This window comes from Onychostoma macrolepis, chromosome 01 (genome assembly GCF_012432095.1).
Source record: "Onychostoma macrolepis isolate SWU-2019 chromosome 01, ASM1243209v1, whole genome shotgun sequence".
NCBI lineage: Eukaryota > Metazoa > Chordata > Actinopteri > Cypriniformes > Cyprinidae > Onychostoma > Onychostoma macrolepis.
The window spans coordinates 16,834,576-16,858,538 of record NC_081155.1 but is presented as its reverse complement, the minus strand read 5'-3'; the positions used below and the strand labels follow the sequence as shown (position 1 = coordinate 16,858,538).

Here is a 23,963-nt window from a genome sequence, read left to right as displayed (position 1 = left end):
CCTAATGCATTAAGCACAAAATATTTATTGTATTATCAATAGAACACATGGTTTAATTCAAGCCAGGTTCACAACACATGATTTCACTTTCCAAATAAACGTCACTGTACATAGTACACCAACCACATTAATTGTGAGCATCAGCAGCTAGAGGCATGTAGAAATACGACCCAGAGTGTGATGCTTTTTTGCAGATTGCCCTTATTGTGAGGTAGACCTGAAGTGTGGAGGCACGTAAACATCCTTCGGTATGCTTGCCTGTCTGAAGAACTGGCGCAGTGGCATTGTGTCATTCTGAGGTTTCGGACTTCTTGTTTCACTTGGCCTTTCAGGGTGGACATGGGGATTCTGCTTGTACCTGACTGAAGGACCCTGACTGAGAGGAAGTTTTGCAACATGCTTCTCAGGTTTGCCCCATAAAGGACGATGCACAGGTGGTGGCAAGGATGCAATAGGATGTTTACTTTTATTTGGGGCCCGTGAACTGGAAACTGGAGCTTTGGACCGTGGCTGGAAAAAACTCGGACTAGATCCCATATTTTCTGTGGAAACATCAGCTGAAGAGATCTCCGGTCTAAATGGTGGATATGAAAACGGACTGGGCTGGTATTGTGAATGACTTGAGGTTCCTGTACCAGGGGTATAGACAACAGACCTCTGATATGGATCTAGATATTGGTTTCCACCAGTCTGATACTGGAGCAACTCAGGTGGCTGGCTTGAAGTGGACATAAATGGTCTTGACCGTTCAGACAACCCTCTAACAGGAAAGTGACTGATTGACCAAGGTTGTTGGACTGACCCAAGAGGTTGACTAGGCTTTTGGTAATACTGTGACTGGAGGGGTCTTGAATCTTGAAAAGCAGGATTTGGCCTTGTTTGAGGCTGCAGATTTATGGGAATATGCGGCAAAGTAGGTGATAATGGTGTAGTGGAACTTTGACGCCCGTAACTACTTTGGTAAAGGTACTGCTGGAACTGAGATGGCTGGAAAAGTGGCGTACCAGAATCATGAGGGCTAGAAGCTACAGCACTAGTCAGTTGTTGTTCTGGGTACCCTTTCTTGGGAGGCACAGCAGGATTAACAAGTTGTGCAATGTCAGGCTTTTGATATTGTAATGGCTGATTTGGATCAGAAGGCTGAAACATGTGTGGGTGAATTGGCGGTTGTTGACTGTCATAAGAGCATAGGAAATAACCAGGTGGAATATACTGCACCAAGCTGGCAAGAGAAGGATTTACTTGAAGCGGATTAAGTTTAGGAAAGTTCTGAGCAGACCCATAAGGCTGATACAGTGCAGCACTAGAGACAGGCCCTCTTGAAAGTTGAGATTCCAGAGCAGGAGAAGGCTCAGTTTGAGAGGAAGGTGAAGCAGGTTTTTCAAACTTATAAGGATACTGCATGTATTGATATTCAGATTTAGGAGCCTCAGTGACTGGAACAGCAATTTCCTCTTGCTCATAAGAGACATGAGGCTGTCCATTTTGAACACTGGAGCTAAACTCAGAGCTCGAGTAAGTAGGATCAGGGATTGGAGTATAAGTTGGTTCAGGAGTCGGAGTCACAGGTTTACTTATCAGATGGCCTCGGTTAGCATGCCGTGTTGGTACAGGTAGTGAAAATGGGAAGTTTACAGCTAGATTAAAGGAGCCAGGCAAAGAAGGTAATTTAGGCAGCGAATGACTTCTGCGATGTAGAGAGGGTGAGCTAGCTGCATTTCTTGCTGGTTGCTCAACAGGAAACGCTTGCTCCTCCACAACCTGACTGGCTATTGCTTTTGTTGGAAATCCAGTTGATGGCTTGTGGTATACATTGAGTTCCCTTTGTGGCAGTGGTTGGTTTGTCACAGAAAGCCATGAGTTCTTGGGTGGAAGCACTAGTATTTCCTCATATGAACAGGACAGTGTGATCGTCTCGTCTCTTAATCTCAAATCCAGATTGAAATGACTCTTCTGGAATCACATTTAAACCACATGTCAGAAATAGAAATATAAAAAAAATAAATAAAAATAAACTCTTACCCCTACGGTGACACCGCAGCTTGTATGTTTAACGAAGAAGGTGAGATCTCGTTGGTTAAACAGCTTTCGTTTCCAGCATTGAGTCGCCACATAAAGCAGAGGTGCCCATTCTCCATTTACTGGTAAAACAAATGGTATTAAATATCAGCAAGATCACACGTTTCAGGCCCCACAGAAACACCTTCTTCCCCAATCATTACTCAATACTTACCTGCAACTGACATTTCATCTGCTGTCCCATTAAACACCGTTAATTCCATGACTTTGTTCTTACAGACCATGGAGGGAGGGGTCACCCTTACAGGACATGACAGGTCAAGATTTGTCCCATACCAGCTCAGAGACAATACATGTTTTGTTGACTAGAATGTTTTGAGCAAAAAGAATAAAGAGAGTAAATTGCTTTAAAAGGGTCATCTTATTGGGGGCCACATGTTGCAATTACAAAAAAAATAAAAAAACAAACCTATTACTGGACACTTATTAAAAAGAGTAATAACTCAAGTGAAAAACACGTTTGCTACATCCACATGGACATTCAAGTCTTGGTTGGGCACACCTTTTAATAAGTGGACACAAGGAACAAAGGAACAGAAAGCTAACACAAGGAACAATGCTAACAGAAACATCTCACACTGAGACTTAAAACAAAATGGAAACTTGCCTCTTGTTTCACATAACAGGAAACATAGTTGAATAGCAGGTGCAATTCGGTGTTTGTAGTCTTGATGGAAACACCACAAAATGCTTGCAAACGGTCAAATTCAAACTGGCCTCCATGCCCTATCAGAACAGAGAGAGAGAGAAAAAAGCTGCAGTTTAAAAAATAAAAAAATAGGACTAATTACATTAATCTGATTATGCATGTCTACAGAACAAAAACACATTCCTTATAAGTCGCAATATATCATTTTCCGCCAACATGACAAAAAAAGCATAGGCTTCTGGTTGATGGGAATTATGTCAGGACGTTGAGGAGATCGTGTTCACACTTACGTCCATAAATTCGGATATTGACGGCATCGGCATGCTTTAGAACAACTGTTAAGATTTGGTCGCCGCATTCATATTGCAGTTTATTTGTTTGTGTCTGTTCTGTAGTCTTCTGTTGTCCATTTCCCATAAAATTCACACTTCTTCGCTGCTTTGAATTACGCCAAAACGACTTGAAGATATCGCCATTTGAAACCTCGTCGTGAAATTTAAGCTTCGACAGAGCGCATTTACTTCTGACAAATTCGCTACACAAAACACCATGAAAAGTCAATAATAAAACACAGAGTACCGGGAGCTGGCCGCACTTATTCATGTTGGATAGACCGCTAATAACTTCTCATCGTTTTTTGTTTTGTTTTTAGTTCGCCTTATATTATGCTCGCGCAAGCCAATGCCTAAAACTAGAAGGGGGGAAAAAAATCAATGTGACAACTCTAGATTCACATCGAAAGGTTATAGCCCTACTAATTAAAGCAAATGCAGCGAAATGACGCCTGTGAACTGTCTCGAGCCACAGCTGAAGTTAATTGTCAATCATCGTCAAATACCGAACCACACTCAAATTAGGCTATCACTAAATAGGTTGGAGGTGGATCAAAAATGCACCTTGCATCTTTGGAAGTTTCAGTCAGAATGAGTTCAGCAGTTTAAATTTTGAATCAATTAAACAAAACAATTCAATAAACAAAAATTTCAAAATTTAGGAAACCACATATAGTAATTTATAGTAAATACTATAGTGTTTTTGAACCATACTATAGTAAAGCGTATTATACTGTAGCCTATTATAGTATTTAGGCTACAACACTTTGTTAATGAATGCTACAGCACAGGCTACTGTATTAGATATAGTGAACTGATTAAGTGTATAAATACTGTAGTAGGCCTATAATTTAGTGTATTGTAATATACACTAGTTGTAGAAAACTTAGTACAGTATTGGGTAAAGTAATTTGTTTATATCACAATATTATATTGCACAGCAACTATATAATTACCACAACAAATTAATTCAAGTACTTTACAGTGTATGGTTCAAAAACACTACAGTATTACTATAAATTACTATACTATTTTGTCATGTGGAGTTTGTGCAAACGAAAAGAATTAATAGGCTATGCAATAATTAATAACTTATTGGCTAAAAAGCCTACAACTTGCAGTGGTATCATGAAAAAGCCCCCGCATTTGTTGGATTTTGTCTCATCAAAATGTATTAAGCTATATCTTTTGTGACAATTAGCTCAGTTGTGTAAAAATATAGCTACCATAGTGTTAAAAACTAGTCTGACAGGCAGTCTTTTTTAGGATTCTAGACAAATCAACGTGAATGTTGTTGTTATATGCTTTTTGTTTGAGCGTCAGTAACTCAGTAGTTGTTTGTGCTTGTATATATTGATGTAGCCACATTTGTCTGCTACAAATAAAACTCACATGGATGAGTACTGCACAATCATTATGTAAGTTAATGTCAAATACAAAGAGTTCCATTGTTACAACCTACCCCACTACTGGGGTGAATTATAACACATGCTGGGGATAGATGTAACAATGTGAAGTCATTTGCTGAAATAGGATCCAAACTTCCAATTTATGCAATTGAATAAAAAATTTTTAAAAATCAGTTTTGAATAAAGTGAACCATTTAAAGTGACAAAAACATTATATTGTATTCCTAGGACTTTAAATTTAGTACAAAAACAATTGCTGTGCTGTGTGTAAAATGCTGGATGGAAATGTCAAGATGCGCATAAATTCTAAATGTGCACAAAAAAACGTATGTGCTCATTTGAGGTGGATAGTGTTTTTATCAAATAAGAAGATATGCGCATATAAGCTATGATGGAAACACGTTTTACATAAATCCCTTGATGTGCAACAAAAACCTCACATGACTTTGCCTCAATAGAGGATGTGATTGGATAACTGGACTCTTTGGAATAATAATTAGAAGTTGGTTGTAACATTTTTAATGAACTGTTAAATCTATCCCCACCACAAACAGTCATAGCATAGCTAACTGTTTTAGCATGTGGGTATTAAGTCAGCATGAATGCAAAGTATCAAATTAAACTGGAGAAACAGCTACTTTAGGTTATGTATGTCAGATAATTGTATCAACAACAACTTTCCTGAAAATCAGTTTTTTGGTCATAATATCTACAATGTTGCTCACATTCACATGCCACTTCTCCTGTAACATTAAAAATTTGAATGGAGTGTATGATATTGATGTCATCACCTCAGCTCGTCAAACTGGCAGTGTTACAACTAACCCCATGTTAGAACACCCTCTGGTCTCCCCTATATATAGCCTATATATATATATATATATACATATATATGTATGTGTGTGTGTGTGTGTGTGACCAGGCCGTTCCATTGAATCCGCAGTAGGTGTCGCTCCAAACCTTTAGATGACTCATCATCAACCTCTGCAAAGTACCTGCGCATCATTTTGTGCCTCTGCGCTACTTCATCGTGATTGGAGAGATGGGTTTTGACTGGCTCTGGGATCGCCCTATTGTTGGGTACCCATGTGCTGCGTTTGGCCCGTTCTGCCACTTTATGCCTGCAGCTCTGAGTGCGACACCGGGCGAGTGTGGAGTCTGCGGTGCGTCTCTAGAAGAGCTGAGTTAGGATGCTGCGGCATGCGGATAGATCGCCGTATAGCACATCACAGCTTTAGGTAATAGGAGGACGGCGTCGCAAACTCTTGCACAGAATTACTGAGCATTTGGCAAAAGTCATTTACAGTGCGTTTAAGGAGGCGTCTAAACATTGGGCAGTCCGGCATTTAAAAATAAAATGTTTTGGTGGCTGTTTTTTGACATTGAGAGAAATCAACGTTTGTGTGTCTCTTACTACACTTCGTGCATGAATTTCCAGCGAGTGACAATACAGTTCTAGGATTTCGCTGGATGTGGGATACGTAAGGACTTAAAAGTAAGTCCTTGGGATGGGTGGGGTCCTCTATGCAGCAAAGAGTGCGGGAGGGGGGCGAGACGAAGGACGAGGTGCGGGGAAGTGCGAATATCCTCGGATGGTGGGGCATCAGATAGACTACGAAAATCAAGAAATAAATTGAGAGCTTAAAATACCCAAGGTAACCTTTTATTATCTGTGCCATCGCTGTAGAATTCTCATGCCAGTGAGGTTGTAAAGTTATTATTTATTGGTACAATGAAGCGTCTTAGAATCGACATAAAAGAAAGGGAAATCTGTTTTAAACTGTAATAGAACGATTAGAATTGAATGAAAACTGTTTGGAAGAAAATGCATTCGAACGCATGACGTGACACGAATTCTTTCATCTGTAATTCGCGGGAGCCTTCGCATTAGCTTCCCTTGTATATTTGTCTCATGTATATAATGTACGTTTGCTAGAATTTACCAATAAATAATATTTAGTTTATGCATCGTTGATCGTACCAGGCGTTATTGTAAACGGGCATCCAGTGAATATAAAATATGAATGCGTTGCAGGTCTGCTCTGAACTGTTGGTAACCTATAGTTTTTATAATTTAATGGGATTTAACACAACATTTTTCTATTAAAACATTATTGTTGTTTGTATGAACAGCATGCATCAGCATTTTAAATGACATGTCAGTTCACCTACTGGATCTGTGACTTATAGAAACAGAAGACTCTTCTCCTCCCACATGACACTGTAGATTAACAGCTGTTGGAGATTTGTGTATGTAATCTTATAAACAAAGCTAGTATCCAAAAAGTAAAGTAACTCTATAGAAATGCTAAATTGCTGTTTATTGCATGGCATTTATGCAACTTTAATGTGATGATGTGATAGGCCATGACTGCTTTGTTATTAGCATATTGTGCAGTGCAAATACACATGGCTTAATTATTACTAGAACGCCATTAAAAGCACTGTGTGGATGAAAAGCATAGATTCATTTTGAATAATGTAAAAAGGACATTAAAGCCCATTTCCTCCTCAATGCTTTGCTTGGGACATCTTTAAATACAAGCTATTCTCAATAAGTCATCATTGGATGGCTGATGAATTGCACAGGACCTTTTGATGTATAGTATTTCTTAAACACAAGATGTTATGTCTTATAATATTTCCCTTACAGCAGGTTATTGTTCTACCCTGTTTCCCCCTCATCCTCTGAATATGTTCAAGGCCCTGGCAGGAATCTGTTTGCTTCATCTGACTACAATTTTCTTTCTTTTTTGGGCAACTATAGATGATGTAAGTTCATGTTGTTCCTCTATGTGTGTGTGTGTGTATATATATATATATATATGTAATAAAATCCATACGTCTTCATTATGCATGCAGACACATTACTTTTTAACAAATGTGTATGAAAAAAGTATGTGTTGTGATCTGAAGGCGTTTGTTTTGTTGTTGGTTTTTGTTTTTCCCAGGCATGGTGGTTCACAGAGAACCTTTATACAGACTTGTGGGGCAGATGGGTGATGGAGAACAATGATAATGTCTGGGTGTACATGGATATACCGACCTCATACCGGAAGGGTAAGACAAACCATTTTAAGTATTTTTGGACATCTGCCTATTTTCACTAGTCAACCCCAGTGTATATGTACACAAGATTCCAGAAGTGGGTCTTCAGTGATGCCACAGAAGAACCATTTTGGGTTTCCAAAGAACCCATTTTTTACTTAGTCTGAAGAACATTTTAATAATCTAAATAACCGTTTATACAATGAAAACTTTCCATGAATGTTAAAGTTTCTTCATACCAGTAAAGAACCTTAATTTTTAAGAGTGTACAGACATTCATGTGACGCCCCTTTAATTCATCCATCTAGACTATCTGCAAGCGGTCCAGGCGTTCGCAGTGCTGTCCTGCCTGTTTGCTGTGTTCTCTCTGTGCGTGTTCATATTCCAAATCTTTACTCTGGGTAAAGGAAAGCGGTTCACCATCTCTGGAGTTGTGCAGCTCATCTCCTGTAAGTCCCTGTTTCTGGAAATCTGAGGTTAAATTTGGGCATTATTGAAACATACATGTGTGGATCATAGTCTTAAAGATCCTTCAGACATTCATTTTTGTTGTGCATTTATGCATTTCTCTTTGGATCTCTAGGTTTCTGCATCATGGTGGCTCTGTCAGTCTATACCGATCACTTTCACAGAGAAGAGAAGAATGGCTGGTATGGCTGGTCCTACATCATGGCCTGGTTTGGGTGGCTGCTGACCCTCTTCACTGGAGTTATGTACATCATCCTGCGCAAACGAGTGGATTAAACTTTAGCCCTCGCTCTCAGTGCTAATGTACAGCCTTAATTATTTTTCTTCAAAGTCTAAGTACAGAACTTGAAAAATAATGAGTTGTTTCAAATGTTACAGGTGTTGGTTGGAATTGTAAAAACTTGCGCAACAAATCACAGCATCAGCAGTTCATTGAAACAGTTTCAAATCTGTCAGTGAGAAAGTGTTGAATCAGCATTTGAGGAAAATTGGCCAGAGAAGTTTCTTAAACAAGAAGAGAAATGTTTTTTTTTTTTTTTTGCATTTTTGTTTAAAGTAATACTATAGATCGGTTTGATGGGTCATCTTTCCTAGTTTCGCAAAGCACTGAGGGCAGTAAGAGGGTCTAAACACACTTTATTGCAGGGTTTAGTGTGTAAAGATAATGAAGATGCAGTATATACAAGAAGGAAATGTAAAAAATGTATTTATAACATGTATAAAGAGAAAGATAAGTTGTACATATAAAGTACATATAGAAAAATATATGTTATCAAAGTGTAGTTTTAAACATCACTTGCACTTTAAGAATTAGCCTTGTTTTAAACATGGGTTTATTTTATTTCAATAGTTTTTTTATGTTGTTGATGGCAATAGCACAGGATAGTCTCTAGGTCAAAATAAGGGTCAAATCTTTGTTACCGCGATGCATTATGGTGCTGTTCAAATTTGTGATCACTCACTTGATCATGTTGACATCCGAATACACAATCCTTTTGTAACTGCATTGTACAGACCCTAAGCCAACATATGTATTTGCAATTTCTGTGTGGACAAAGGCTTTCTTGATAATGAAATTGCCCTGTTGCTATGCCAGACATTTTTGATTAGCATGACGATGATGAGTGATTGTTGATGTGGTCAGATGATCACCCTGTAAAATTCTAGAGCACAGAATGTTCCAAAAGAATTTATAAAGTGCTTTTGTTTTTTAAATGTCAATATGTATTTATAGTTTTATGGGAGTATTTATTCAACATTCTCTCAAGGAAAAAGCTCCTTATGGACATCTGAGCTATTCAGTTTCTGCTTACGTTGTTTGGTTAAAGTTTTTGCTGGCTCTAGATGTATTTTTATGTTGCAGCATAACAGTAAATGGAAAGGATGTTATTTTTTCAATGCAAAGCCAAACAGTGTAAACCAGGGACGACATTAATTTTAGTAATCACACAAATAAAAACCTCGCCATAAGAATCTCTTTTGTTATTTTATTATTTACAACATCAATACTTTACAACTTTAAATAAGCTTCAACATAATCATTTACCTTTTCAACACAATATCTTACCACTATATAAAAATGAAGAATAAAATGTACATTCAAATCACTAAAGCAAGTTTGTATAGGGGACATGAAAACTTCTGTTATTAGAGAAATTTGTATGTACAGCTCTGCTAGGTTCAGTGACCTTCTACAGCAGTGGTTTTCAATCCTGTTCCTCGGGACCCACTGCTCTGCACATTTTGCATGTCTCCCTTATCTGACACACTCATTTGAGTTCATGGAGCCCTTTCCTAATGAGCTGATGATCTGAAACAGGTGTGCAAATTAGGGAGACATGCAAAATGTGCAGAGCTGTGGGTCCCCAGGAACAAGTTTGAAAACCACTGTGTTACAGTCCTCATGCAAAATGCACCAGGCACTGGCATAGGACTGTTCCAATAAGAACTGTTTTGTGGGGGTGTATTGCACTGAATCATATGCCCTGACCAGAGGGTGTAATTCGCTCCTGAACCACTAAGTGGAGGAGATGATTCTGTTCTGCCGAAAGGAGAGGCCTGTTGTCATAGAAGAGAAAGGTGATGGTTATCTAATTGCAAAGGCTTCAATCTAATATAGATAAATGCATAGTATGAGTCAGGAAATGCAGAAAGCTCACCATAGTTCCGTCTGGAGAGCCTTGAGAGATTCTGTATCCTTTTCCTGACAGGCCATCTGTAAACAGGTCAGTCTTAATCCAAGAGTTCTACTAGTAATCAGTTTATAGCATTTTAGACAATAGTGTAGCCTAAAAGTCAGAGATCACTACTGAAAATGCTTCTATTTTGCATATTACTAGTTCATGCAATTTTCACAGCAAAGTATATTATCAATGTAAGAATTTAATTAAAAAGTTGAAATTATATTCATTTTGTTTTAATATCTCTTTTGCTCGCCAAGGCTGCATTTATTTGATCAAAAATACAGTAAAAAAATTATACTGTAAAAATGACAATTTAAAACAACAAATTAATAAAAAATAAAACAATTTTATCTATACCTAAATAATATCATTTTAATATGTTGATTTGCTGCTCAAGTTAAAAATCGCTGCCACTTAATATTTTTGAGGAAACCATGATACATTGTAACATTAAAAATGTCTTTACTGTGACTTTGGATCAATTTATTGCATGCTTGCTGACTTTAAAAATATATATATTTTTAAAAATAAGTAGATAAACAGAAATAAATAATAAATAAATGGTCATATTGCTTCATTGTTTGAAATATTTCAGAATCCAAAAACTTGGTTCCAGATTATTTCCAGGTTTAAATTGGATTTTGAATGCAGATTTATATTAGATGTGGTCTCAGACAGTATATTTTAACAACCTAATTTTCCATATAGATTTTAAATACTCACCACAACCGACTGCAGAAGGAGGAACACATTTTCTGGAAGGAAGTTTACTAAAGGACAGACAGTAACAACAGTTTTTGAAGAACAGCAGTCAAATAAAACACTGTGCCTGCATGGTTCTCCATTAGCTACAAAGTCTTACCCTGACCATGTGAGTCGAAGGATTCCCAGGCGTATCGCTCTAGTGTTTGAGCGTGCTCAGGTAACAGCTTTTGAGGGGGAGGCTAAAACACAGACACAAATATATAGTGTCATTTTTGGGCATAGCACTAATGTTATTGGTCTGGTTTCTTAACATATTGTCCAAAATGTGAGCTTATTTGTAAACCTCACAGATTTTAAATATATAATTTACCTCAAGCAGCATAAGAAGTAACACCCTGGAGATTTCACACTTTGCTATGATATCCATAAATGCACCTGGAATGAAAACAAACAGAACTGAAGCATGAATCCAAAGAATCTTGCAGCAGATGCTTCATTTCCTTATTAGCTGATGTCCAAACTAAAAGACTGCAGACTTGACAAGTATGAAAATCAGTCACAAAACATAACATGACCTCTGCTTATAAATTGCAAGCGATTGCAGGTTTTGGTCAGGAAATCCAAATAAACAGAAACCTCACACGCCTAGATTTCAAAACTAAGATTGATTGTATTGTCTTGTGGAAGTTGATTATATTCATACCGACAGGGGTGTTTGTCCCTGGTAGCTGTAGTCCTCTTTCCTGACACATGTGCTGCATCTCAGAGAGAACAGCAAGAGCGCCATCGAAATCGCCTATACCAATCAAACATCACATCACTGCTCTGACCACCACAGAACTTCATCTGAAACTCAATACCAAAATGAAGCATTGCATTCTGGCAGGAAAGCGCTGCTATATCTGAACTCACGGGTCAGTATTTTGCAGGAGGCCATTTCCCACAGTGACAGCAAGGCCTCAATTGGAGTCTGAATCTGCAGTTCTGCGGCTCTCTGGAAATGAACTATCGCCTCCCCGGGTCTGTTCATCTCCTACACACAAATATATAAACAGGACCACAACATGATTAAGCACCATGGAACAAGATGAACATGCAATTTTAATTCATTTATAAACAGAAAGCCGCTCCGTGTATTACAATGATTAATGTCTCACCTTCAGAGCATTGCCAAGCTCCAGTGAGAGACTGGCCGCCATAACAGGCTGATTCATCTCAATATAGACCTAAACAATATATAAGTACATATTTGCAGTATAACATCTAAAAAAAAAATTTAAAAAAAACACAAAATCTGCATGTGATTGCAAGATTTTAGGCTTTTTACTTCATTAGTCCAGTACAGAGAGGTATTCTTCAAATGACTTCAAATCAATTTTTTAGGAGCATTTCAACATGAAACATGTGAAACAGCAGATAGCTGCAAGGAAAAATGAGCTAAAACTGTTTGGTTTTGTGGTGAACTATTACTTTAGAAAGCATTTAGCTCTGCTTGTAGTTGTTTAACTGCTCATGGTCATCTTCTCTTCTTCTAACTCTAACAACAATAGTGAATAAAAGTGAATAGTAAGTAATACTTCGCTTGATGATTCTGTCAGGCCAGAGTTATTATAATTTACTAAAACAAACATTTTTCCTTACTTTAAATTAAATAAATGCTATATAAATCTTGTTTTATTTCATTTACTTTAACTTTGATGTACTAAAATAACTAAAACTGAAATAAACATTTATTAAAATTAAATAGATGTATTTAAAAAAAAAAATAATAAGAAGAAAAACACAATAAAATGAAAAGAGAAAATATAAAAAACTGTTTTAATATGAACACTATATTAATATCTCAATTATACTAAAATAACACCATGTCGGGCTACGCTGAGCAGGAGAATCATCTAATTTTATATTAAAAACATACAATTCTAAGAGACTTTTCATTCGATTTCAAGAATGCACTGAGCCCAACATTCTGCAAAATAACAGCCTGTGTTTATATATGCTTCTCTGCTTGAGGAAGTATCTGGTAAAATATGCGTTTCCGACAAATACCTTAATAGCAAAACTATAGCAGTTCATTGCTGCCTGCATATTCTCGTCGAAGCCAGGGGCCCTCAGAGCTCGGGTTTCCTGCTCCGAGGCCAGAAAGAGTCGGGCTGCATCAGTCAGTGCCAGGGCTTCTCCTGGAGCATTGAACAGGGTCTGCTCACAGCTACGAAGACAGAAAAACATTTCCACGTGTTTTTTAGATCAGAAACTAGGATAAAGAACTGACAGTTATGAGAGATGCTGTGTTACCGGGCCATGGCGAGATTACAGAAGGCAGCATATTGAGGACAGTCCTGCTGTCTGAGCTCCTTGGCCAGCTGACCTGAGGAAAGATGTCATATAATGATAAACGCAGACTAGCATTACAGCACAATATCACTCTTCTGACACAATACTCACCAAACTGTTCACTTGCTTCAGCGACATTAGGCTTCCGCAGAAAACGTCTGTGATTAAGAGGGAAGAAGAAAATATTAAAAGGCCACTGTATTAGGTTAATTTGACAGGCTTGAACACTTGAATAGCTCGTTATGCGAAGCCGCTGGATTGAAATTAAACACCTAACAGTTACAAGATGTCATCCTCAGCTGTTGATGCCATAACGTTAAATCTTTACAATAACAGATCGTATTTATGTGAACCTCATTTTGTAGCTCTTGAAATTCAATTAGCAACATGCTAGTGAGGGTTGTGTAGTGCTTTCACGACATTCTTTGGCTATGCTCAGTATTGTAGACAACATTAATGGTCTACCAAAGTTAACATTGAAAACATTCGTGTATTAGTAATATTGGTAATATATTTTAGCTCTTACTTTTTCAGTTTATTTGACACCGCCCGGTAGCGCGTCAAAAAATCTCCCTCGGCTGCCATTGTTGACACTTCAGGAGGTGGAGTAAACAGACAGGAAGCTCGGAAAAGGGTGTTCCCATTGGTTGCACGCAACTGAAGATGTCTTTTGATTGGTTTACACAGCCTAAGGGCGGGGCTTTCACGGGCTGCAGAAAATATACCACTTTTCATGCAAGAAGGCGAAAGGTTTGATAAGTTTGGGGGAAAAACGACACATATTCAGTTGTTTTGATCTTTCGTTTATTTTCTGTCATACTTGCCCATAAAATATTAAATTATACAAAAAATAAAAACTCTTTATTTGACACTTAAGCACATTCCAGCAGGTATTCATAAATCACATTCATTAACCTCAATCGTTCCTTCAGTCTGTTCATTCACAGGTTTTCATACACAGAATCAAATATATCATCTTCTTGTGCGTTGCAGTGCTGAAAGAGAAAACAGCAATAGAAATGGCTCATATTCTGAAACAACTCCTTTTTTTCACCAAATATACAGGTGCTGGTCATATAATTAGAATATCATCAAAAAGTTGATTTATTTCACTAATTCCATTCAAAAAGTGAAACTTGTATATTATATTCATTCATTACACACAGACTGATATATTTTAAATGTTTATTTCTTTTAATTTTGATGATTATAACTGACAACTTTGGGAAATCCCAAATTCAGTATCTCAGAAAATTAGAATATTACTTAAGACCAATACAAAGAAAGGATTTTTAGAAATCTTAGCCAACTGAAAAGTATGAACATGAAGAGTATGAGCATGTACAGCACTCAATACTTAGTTGGGGCTCCTTTTGCCTGAATTACTGCAGCAATGCGGCGTGGCATGGAGTCGATCAGTCTGTGGCACTGCTCAGGTGTTATGAGAGCCCAGGTTGCTCTGATAGTGGCCTTCAGCTCTTCTGCATTGTTGGGTCTGGTGTCTCTCATCTTCCTCTTCACAATACCCCATAGATTCTCTATGGGGTTAAGGTCAGGCGAGTTTGCTGGCCAATTAAGAACAGGGATACCATGGTCCTTAAACCAGATACTGGTTGCTTTGGCACTGTGTGCAGGTGCCAAGTCCCGTTGGAAAATGAAATCTGCATCTCCATAAAGTTGGTCAGCAGCAGGAAGCATGAAATGCTCTAAAACTTCCTGGTATACGGCTGCGTTGACCTTGGACCTCAGAAAACACAGTGGACCAACACCAGCAGATGACATGGCACCCCAAACCATCACTGACTGTGGAAACTTTACACTGGACCTCAAGCAACATGGATTGTGTGCCTCTCCTCTCTTCCTCCAGACTCTGGGACCCTGATTTCCAAAGGAAATGCTAAATTTACTTTCATCAGAGAACATAACTTTGGACCACTCAGCAGCAGTCCAGTCCTTTTTGTCTTTAGCCCAGGCGAGACGCTTCTGACGCTGTCTGTTGTTCAAGAGTGGCTCAATGCGATAGCTGAAACCCATGTCTTGCATACATCTGTGCGTAGTGGTTCTTGAAGCACTGACTCCAGCTGCAGTCCACTCTTTCTGAATCTCCACCACATTTTTGAATGGCTTTTGTTTCACAATCCTCTCCAGGGTGCGGTTATCCCTATTGCTTGTACACTTTTTTCTACCACATCTTTTCCTTCCCTTCGCCTCTCTATTAATGTGCTTGGACACAGAGCTCTGTGAACAGCCAGCCTCTTTTGCAATGACCTTTTGTGTCTTGCCCTCCTTGTGCAACGTGTCAATGGTCGTCTTTTGGACAACTGTCAAGTCAGCAGTCTTCCCCATGATTGTGTAGCCTACAGAACTAGACTGAGAGACCATTTAAAGGCCTTTGCAGGTGTTTTGAGTTAATTAGCTGATTCGAGTGTGCCACCAGGTGTCTTCAGTATTGAACCTTTTCACAATATTCTAATTTTCTGAGATACTGAATTTGGGATTTTCCTTAGTTGTCAGTTATAATCATCAAAATTAAAAGAAATATATCAGTCTGTGTGTAATGAATGAATATAATATACAAGTTTCACTTTTTGAATGGAATTAGTGAAATAAATCAACTTTTTGATGATATTCTAATTATATGACCAGCACCTGTATTCACATTAAATATTTTTTTTATCAGGTCATATGATAATCATGAATTAGATTATTTTTATTGAATGCTTTATTTTTACTGTTGCTTTCTGTCTGAGCTTTTGGGTATTACATATTTAAAGTTTGTGTATGTCGTGAAGTGTCTTCACTGCATGATTATATGTTCAGTAAAAACATGCTATAATTATTATGCGCTCTATGTTTATATATTTCATACTTGAAGCTATATATTACAATTTTACAAGCATATTGTTAGGTCTACATTATAGGCTATACATGTAATGTAATATTACGCCATTTATTAAACAAACCCGTATTGAACAAACCTTTTCTGATTTTTTCTTCTTTGTGTTTTCTACATGCATTGTGTCTGAATGCAGTGTATCATAAATAGAGCCTGATCTGCAATGTAGAGTCTGTTGGAAAGGAGTATAAGACGACATAAATTTATTTGAGACATCATTTAAAATCCTTATTAAAACAGGTTGCCAGGTTACCAACAAATGGCAAATACTGAGACAAAGAAAGAGCAAATTACTATACTATAAAAGAGAAATAGACTGTAATCTCACTGTGTAGAGTGATGCAGATGCAGCATCTTCATCCAAAATCACTTCATCACTCTCCCCTGGTCTCTGCTCTGCAGCTTCATTTTTGTCATCTCTACAAGGAGGGTGTTCCTAAAAATAATGAAGCAAAACTAGAGCTGAAACTAACAGCATCACGTGTTTTTCCGGAGAGTACACTTGTGCCCATTTTTGGTCATAACAGCACCATCTTGCAATCAATGCAATTCTGGACAGTCCATCTGGAGCATCTTGCATAATAACAGAAAGATGATCTTTTCTGAACTGACAATTTACTACTTTAGTCATCATGATTCCATATCTACTGATCAGCCACCGCAACATTAAAACCACCTGCCTAATATCATGTAGGTCCACCTTGTGTTGCCAAAGCATGGACTCCACAAGACCTCTGAACTAGAGGTCTGCAAGCCCGTCGGGTCCCGACGGAGCCCGACACGCTGAGTCCATTCGGGCCGGGCTCGGGCCATTTTTAAAAAAAAAGATTTTTTATAGATCGGGCTCGGGTCGGACTCAGGCTCATTTAGCTTCTCTCCTTTTATTGTGCCCATATACGCGCAGAGCACACATGGCTACCGTATTAAATACTGATTATATTATAAATATTATACATCGCCTAAGCAATGCGCAACGCATGCACGCATTAGCATACAGGTGATAGTTGACCATGCAGAGCATCAGGGAGAAGTTGGAGCGTGGAGTTACAAAAAGTTCCCAATGCTTCGGGAAAAGCTGCATTTTTGATCAGCCATGCATTTGATGATGATCCTGACTCGCCATCTCCTCACTGGATGCGCCTTAGAGAGAAATGCATCTTTAGGGATTTTATAATGAAAGAGTTTTTGTTTTCGATTCGAATTATTTCTTTTTAAAGTAGTAATTCAAAGCTTTCTATAGATACTATATTTATCAAGTCAGTGTGGCAAGTAGGCTATATGCTGTGTTTCGGTTTTTCAGAAGCGCTCAGCTTGCTCAAAACCGAAACTGCTTCTTTTTTTTATTTTATTTTTTTTATTTTTTTTTTTATAAAAGCACATTTTGTTGATATTGTGAGTGCACACAAATAAAAGTAGACCCTTTACAGTTCCGAACAACGTAGCCTATTACTTTTACCTTTTATGAGCAAAAATGACAGCGTATTTTGAAATGTTTCCAATGCAAGTGATCGTTCTGGCGCGTCCTGTAAAGCGCACTTCAGCTTCCACTCTCTGCACAAACTACTGGATATGCATCAGTGCACATTTATCTAGGTCAAGCATTTAAACTAACATTGTGGAGCTGTTTTATAATTATAGATTTAATTTTAGAGAAGTCGTGATGATTTGAGGAAGCTAAATTGATCAAACATAGGATAGGCCATGATCAACTCGCTGTCTGCCGCTGGCCGCTTGGTCGTTACTTTAAAAAACAAAAACTTATCTTTAACGAATAAAAAAAACTCCAAACGTTTTTCTAAATTAACTTAATAAAATAACGAAACGAAATACAATCACTTTGCCATTTCATACAAAACTGAACTATTTTAATAGCTGAAACAGTAGTAGATAAGCTGTTTTGGGAGAAGGGGGAAAAAGACGGGCTCGGGTCGGACTCGGGCCGAGAATTCTGATGAGCTGTCGGACACGGGCCGGGCTAGTGCCTGAGCGTCTCGGGCCAGGGCCGGGCTAGGGCCTAAATTTTAGGCCCGTGCAGGGCTCTACTCTGAACGTGTCCTGTGGCATCCGGCACCAATACATTAGCAAAAGATCCTTTAGATCCTACAAGTTGCAAGGTGAGGCCTTCATGTATCAGATTTGTTGGTCCAGCACATCCCATAGATGCTCAATCAGGAATTTGGAGACCAAGGCAACATATTCAACTCTTTTTTCATGTTGCTCAAATCATTCCTTAACATTTTTTTGCAGTGTAGCTGGGAACACCCAGCTATCCACCTGATCTAAAAGAAAAAGTGATTCTTCAGATCAGGTCATTGCTCCATGGTCTAGTTCTGACACTCATGTGCCCATTGTAATTGCTTTCGGTGGTGGACAGGGGTCATCATGGGCACTCTGACCGGTCTGGGGCTACACAACCCAATATGCAGCAAACTGTGAGTTACTATGAGTTCTGACACCTTTCTGTCATTGCCAGCATTGAGTTTTCCAGCTATTTGAGCTCTTCTGTGATTAGACCAGACAGGCTAGCCAGAGCAGAGGTACTTCCTTCAGCCTGAGGCTTATTAATTTCACTTTTGGTGTGAAAGAGCCTTTACAGTTGCCAAAAATGTAACTTGGGGGGTGGGGGGTTGTTATTTAAAAAAATAAGCAAGCCTAGCTATGGTGACTAAAAGTAGCACAAAAGTAACATAAGGCTTTGCTGTCCATAAAAATTAATTTCAGTTTTAGTTACTTTTTATGGAGTAACAGAGTGTTGTAATGCATTACTTTTAAAATGTACTTTCCCTGAACACTGATAATCAAAGTTGTTGACTTCACCTGTCAGTGGTTTTAATGTTGTGGCTGATCAGTGTATAATCCCTCACTGTTTAGATTGAGTCCTTTCAGACGTGCAGAAATCATTTGCCTGACCTTCTACAGCATGGTCATCTGATTTATGCATCAAAGAAGGCATACAGAATTAAAGAAACTTACATTAGACAAATTAGAAAAAATTTAATTATTACAGTGTGTTCTAATGACACAATGTGAGGCCAAGTGTTACCTTGTAGCTCTTTAATATGTAAAGTGACCCAGCAACGGTGAAGATGAGAAGAATTCCTGAGAATGCCAACATTGTGATGATGGCACTGTCTAACTCCTCAGGTGGCTCCTGATAACCTTTATCTGGAAAACACAGAATTGGGGTAAGAGTGAAGAAACAAGGGGGAAATAGAGAGAACAGAAGAGAGGAACATTGTTTTCAGCCACAGTTTTTGCATCACTGCTTTTCTTTTGCTGAAAGTGGCAGTTTCAGTCTAACATGTCACATGGACAAACTCACATGATGTCTTAATTTTTTTTTTTTTTTTTAATGCATGTGTAATGAACCTTTCTATTTATCTGTCCAGCCTATCTATTGGCTCACAAGCCACAAGTCTATCGAGTAAAAGGTTCTAAAGAAAAATCTCATAATTTCAATATTTGTATTTAATACTAATAAATGTTTGTGACTAAGAGATTATAAATTGCCAGTGAATTTCAATCATAGAGAGGAAATAAAATTATCTGCATACTCACCTCTCACATGAACCACCCAATGCACTTCCTGATTTGCATAACTAAAGTAGTAATTGCCAGAACTGGAGCTATTGTGCATGTTTATACGTGCTCTCACCAACGGTGTAGTATCAAATAATTCACTTTTAAGGTCTTTACTCCAAATTCTCGTCTTGCTCTGAGTGTGGTAGCATACAAGTTTGCTAGTGGTGTAGTTTGCTGGGATGAAAACTGACAGGTTGAAGTCAAGATTTTCCCCTGCTAGTGCCACTCTGGTTCTGTTCAGCATGGAGATTCTAGGTTTGGCTGGAGGAACGGAGAAAAAAACATGGTGTTATTGAAGCATCTGTGCTCTCCTGATATCTTCATAACTTATGGATTCTAATTCAGCTTAAGAGGGTGTGGGTGAGAAATCCAGCAATACAATAATAAAAATGAAATAAAACACACACTGTAATTACATAAATTAAGATCAACAATACCTAGAGTTTCCTGCCAACAGCACAGAATTACGATCCAACACAGGACAGGCTTGGCTGCATACATCCTTGAGCGAATTTCCTTTCATTTGAAACAAAATGAGCCACCTTTTCTTTCTCTCTGTTGTTTCATCAAAGCTCAGAAACAAACAACTGCTTTCTGTCCAGACAACGCGGGAGGTTAAACCATATTACACCACAGTGGATGTTCACAGGACCCTTACATGAAGTACAATCTCAGAATCTCATGCAATCCTCAGAAACCACTTCCTCTCTTACTCCACAAGCTCACTTCCTAAATTATCCCCTTTTACAAAACTGTTGTTCTTTGGTTGGCATTGATAACAATCAATTCTAGGAGTAAATGTAAACGGTTTTAAACAAGGTTTCAAAACTGAAATGTAGTTTCTTTACAAAATGTGTGCACAAATTAAACTCGAGGTCTTTAAAATGGTTATAGCTTTTTCACTCAGTGAAACAGGACATTCACAAAACATTTTAGCAACCTCTCCAGTACCTCTTGTGGTTATGTTTTGCAGAGCATCAAACGTTTTTATTTACAACGTATTTTGTAGGGTTGAGTAATGTAACCAATCACAGACTTCTCCGTCGATCTCTTAAACACATCTGATTGGCCATTGTGATTCTCTCACTGTAACCAAGATACACTATTTAAGAAATACATTCATTATGCAGTGTAGAGACCTTTACTGATTATAGCAAAACTTTGTGAGATCGCGATGAACTGAAGTGAGTGACAGCTTTTTAGTTATTTATAAAGGAATCGCTTTTTGCACGCTTCCTAGGATAATCCATTCCGAACTTAAATTAAATAAGCTTTGTTTTTCCTGCTGCTAAGAGGACCAACGGTCCTGTACAAACATATGATGACATATAAATCCCTCACCACTCATACGGGATTCACTTTTGAAACAGAGTGGTGGAACTATGATGTCACTTTGTAGGCAAAAAGCAAGCAAGTTCGCATTTTAGCACGTCCGGTTCCATCGTCCCAGAGTCAATGGGTTTTCTGAAAGGGATTTTGGTTAAATCCCTTAAAATAAGGTACGTGGTTCACACAAGCTCAAGATACTTTCATGTTTTATTCTACGACATAAAACACACCAGTTACACCACACTCATGATTTTTTAAACTGTTATGTTTCTTAAAAAAGACGGTTGGTAACAAGCTGCTAAATGGGACTACAGGCGCTGTCGGAGACATTCAACGTCATCACGCCTAACAGTTTATCAATTTACAGTATTTTCCAGTTGTAGTATAATTTGTAATTCAATTAATTGTCGAATAACCAATAAATAGTTTCCCGCATTTTATATTGTTGTTCGACAATGTTTTTTTGCTTTTCCCCGAAATGCAACACATGTTTTCGGATGGAAGATGCTGATGTGGAGACTCTGGGTTCAGACCATAAGCTAAACTCATATTACGATTAAACACCACATTTACCGGCTTTACGTGGTGAAAGTGAAACTTAAATGATGCATAGTACTTAAAGCCAAGTTAAAATTATTTTATTTATGTTTATGGCCACATGAAGCTGTTAGAAAGCATAGATTGAGGATTTCCTAGAAGCAAGAATAAAATAACATTTTGCCCATCAAAATGAGAGCTGAAATGTGGTACTTTGTTCACTAAATTAAGTTTAATCTTACCATATCCAAAAACCTGCTCACTCTGCTGTTATTTAATAGATTACTGGAATTTTATTGAATAGTACGTTTTTAATAAAAATATCCATATTAATCAAGGATTTATTGACTTTTAACGTGCTTTCAAGTTAAGATTATTTCATTTATTCACTATACTATTTATTACTACGGTCTCATTTCAGCTTTAGTTTGGCTCTAGTTTTGTATTTATTCCAGTTCATATGAAACGGTTCATGTAATCATGTTGTGGCAATGCGAAAAATCCGTGCCACCAAAATCATTTTACTTTCACTTTGTGTGTTTGGGGGTGGAGTGTTCAATTAACGGCGGAAGGACGGAGGATATAAGGAAGCGTGTTTTACCCGAGAATAATTGCGTCATCAGTAGGTTTGCAGTAGTGAGCGTGAAGGGATTACCGTGTGACGTAGAAAGACTGCAGCTTGTCGAACTGTTGCTTCCTGTGAGCGATGTCTGGTGCGTCGAAAAGTTCACTTGACTTTCAAGCGTTGCACATCACGATCGTCTGTTGTTAGTAAAACTGTTCTGAAGACAAGTGATGGCTGCTCATCCACCTGTCCTGCTGTCGGACAAAACCCGAAACACTCTCCAGTTTCCATTATGACTGCAAACGTGGTCAGTACCTCTAGCCGCCAACATACACTCATTCATTCACTCCTACACACACACGCACGCACTCGCACAACATTCACTTCCGCACTTTCGATGTGCTTATTGTATTTATGTAGTGTTATTGGTTATTTTTTTGCTTTAAGATTATTGTTTGATGTTTTTCCTTAACTATGAAATGAACAATGTTTTATGTTTCTTTTTTCTCTCTTTTTATGGACAAATTATGATTGTGGACGCGAATCTGCCTATGTTGGGAACGTGAATTAGCGTGACGCAATTTCTGCACGGCTTCAAAAGTGAACGGAAGTGGTGAACTGTTTTTTTCACTTGTGTTTTTTTTCTCTCATGGACATCGTGGAATAAATCTTCCCCTTGTGAACAGAGTTTTTTTTTCTTTGACTGTTTTTGTAAATTAATATTGTAACAGGTGGCCTTTGTTTTGCTATCCTGGGTTAACTTAAATTGTCAGGATTAGTCCTGACTGGCGCCCGAACACTTCCCTTAGAGCTTATCTAAGCTAGGGCGGCGGCCACCGTTACAGAGTGGCGCCCGAACAGGGACTTGAACACTTTCACTTGAACAAACGGACACTTGAATCTGAATTGTGTTGGGGAATTATTGAAACCTTATGGTTAATTGTTAACTTATATCTTTTGTGAACCTTAAAAGAAACCTTGTTGCATTTTTTTGGTGTGCTTTTGTTTGACTGAAGTGTATCAGCTGGAAAAGGTACCAAGATAATTGGGTAATTGAAGTGAAATCTAATTACTGGGAACTTGATGTTGCATTTTGAATGTGCTGTGTGAAAAATATTTGAGAAAATTGAGATTGGAAACTGTACTCTGTGCTTTTTTGTTTTTGTTTATATCCCCTGGTGCCCCAAAAAACAGACACAGTCATTCCAATTCACTCATCTCATTTACTGATTATTCACACAACATTGCCAAGCAACAACACATACAAACATGGCCACTATCCCTCCTTCACCTTCAACATCTGTGGAAATTGAACCTCCCCCAGACATAGCAACTCCAGTCTGGTCGCTTGTGCAACCAAGACCCATTCATCCACCTCAGTTTTCCACTTTCCACTTCACCCCAACTCAGTTCAGCAGTCCCCATCCCCGGTCTCAGGTGCATTTTGCCTCCATGCCTCCAGGTGGCGCTACTTCATTTCAGCCAGAACCTATGCAACTTTGCACATCCACTGAAACTACACCATCTTCTTCAGTGTCACAGCATCGCCTGCCTGGTCACCTCCCAACTCCTGGAAAAGAAATTCACCATTTGACTGCACAAGTTCAAGGTAACTGGGACAACTTGTTTGATTTCATGAAACATCAGGAGAAAGCTGTGAACGAACTCACCCAGGAGCAAAAGACAGCCACTTCCCATCATGAAAAACAACTTGGAGACCTGACTGCCAAAATGGAGGCTAACCAGCAACAAATTTTCACCACGTTAACTGCAACAAAAGCAGATTTAGCCAATTCCGATCAACTAGTCAAAGCCATGAAAGTGATGATCTCACAAGAGCTACAAAA

The 23,963-nt window shown here is 38.3% G+C and overlaps 4 protein-coding genes across 13 annotated transcripts; 1 reads left to right on the top strand and 3 right to left on the bottom strand.

Moving 5' to 3' along the window:
• si:ch73-90k17.1 (adhesive plaque matrix protein) lies at positions 1-3,479 on the bottom strand. Its single transcript, XM_058770775.1, has 5 exons — positions 3,019-3,479; positions 2,687-2,805; positions 2,234-2,384; positions 2,023-2,141; positions 1-1,953 (listed from the first exon to the last, which is right to left on the bottom strand). Exons 1-5 carry the CDS (start codon positions 3,329-3,331, stop codon positions 202-204), a joined length of 2,454 nt encoding a protein of 817 aa, XP_058626758.1. The 5' UTR covers positions 3,332-3,479; the 3' UTR covers positions 1-201.
• Positions 3,480-5,457: 1,978 nt separating this feature from the next.
• Positions 5,458-9,380, top strand: emp1 (epithelial membrane protein 1). Of its 5 annotated transcripts, none has more exons than XM_058785461.1 (5): positions 5,458-5,707; positions 7,123-7,241; positions 7,421-7,529; positions 7,826-7,966; positions 8,101-9,380. In XM_058785461.1, the coding sequence occupies exons 2-5, from the start codon at positions 7,164-7,166 to the stop codon at positions 8,259-8,261; spliced, it is 489 nt and encodes a 162-aa protein (XP_058641444.1). In that variant the 5' UTR covers positions 5,458-5,707; positions 7,123-7,163; the 3' UTR covers positions 8,262-9,380. The 5 variants fall into 5 exon arrangements, with proteins under 5 accessions (XP_058641444.1, XP_058641454.1, XP_058641439.1 ...); XM_058785471.1 differs by lacking the exon at positions 5,458-5,707 and adding an exon at positions 5,726-5,964; XM_058785456.1 differs by lacking the exon at positions 5,458-5,707 and adding an exon at positions 6,014-6,124.
• A 78-nt stretch (positions 9,381-9,458) lies between these two features.
• Positions 9,459-14,028, bottom strand: f8a (coagulation factor VIII associated). 2 transcript variants are annotated; one of them, XM_058785394.1, is made up of 12 exons: positions 13,734-14,017; positions 13,319-13,365; positions 13,169-13,241; positions 12,923-13,082; positions 12,031-12,099; positions 11,786-11,906; positions 11,577-11,669; positions 11,244-11,308; positions 11,031-11,112; positions 10,892-10,938; positions 10,145-10,200; positions 9,459-10,043 (listed from the first exon to the last, which is right to left on the bottom strand). In XM_058785394.1, the coding sequence occupies exons 1-12, from the start codon at positions 13,940-13,942 to the stop codon at positions 9,962-9,964; spliced, it is 1,104 nt and encodes a 367-aa protein (XP_058641377.1). In that variant the 5' UTR covers positions 13,943-14,017; the 3' UTR covers positions 9,459-9,961. The 2 variants fall into 2 exon arrangements, with proteins under 2 accessions (XP_058641377.1, XP_058641384.1); XM_058785401.1 differs by lacking the exon at positions 12,031-12,099 and having other exon boundaries at positions 13,734-14,028.
• si:ch211-243a20.4 (uncharacterized) lies at positions 13,995-22,478 on the bottom strand. Of its 5 annotated transcripts, XM_058785425.1 has the most exons (8): positions 22,207-22,478; positions 20,637-20,771; positions 20,123-20,201; positions 19,662-19,946; positions 19,147-19,268; positions 16,432-16,539; positions 16,186-16,275; positions 13,995-14,202 (listed from the first exon to the last, which is right to left on the bottom strand). In XM_058785425.1, the coding sequence occupies exons 3-8, from the start codon at positions 20,184-20,186 to the stop codon at positions 14,149-14,151; spliced, it is 723 nt and encodes a 240-aa protein (XP_058641408.1). In that variant the 5' UTR covers positions 20,187-20,201; positions 20,637-20,771; positions 22,207-22,478; the 3' UTR covers positions 13,995-14,148. The 5 variants fall into 5 exon arrangements, with proteins under 5 accessions (XP_058641408.1, XP_058641400.1, XP_058641412.1 ...); XM_058785417.1 differs by lacking the exon at positions 20,637-20,771; XM_058785429.1 differs by lacking the exons at positions 20,123-20,201; positions 20,637-20,771.
• Positions 22,479-23,963: the final 1,485 nt, after the last annotated feature.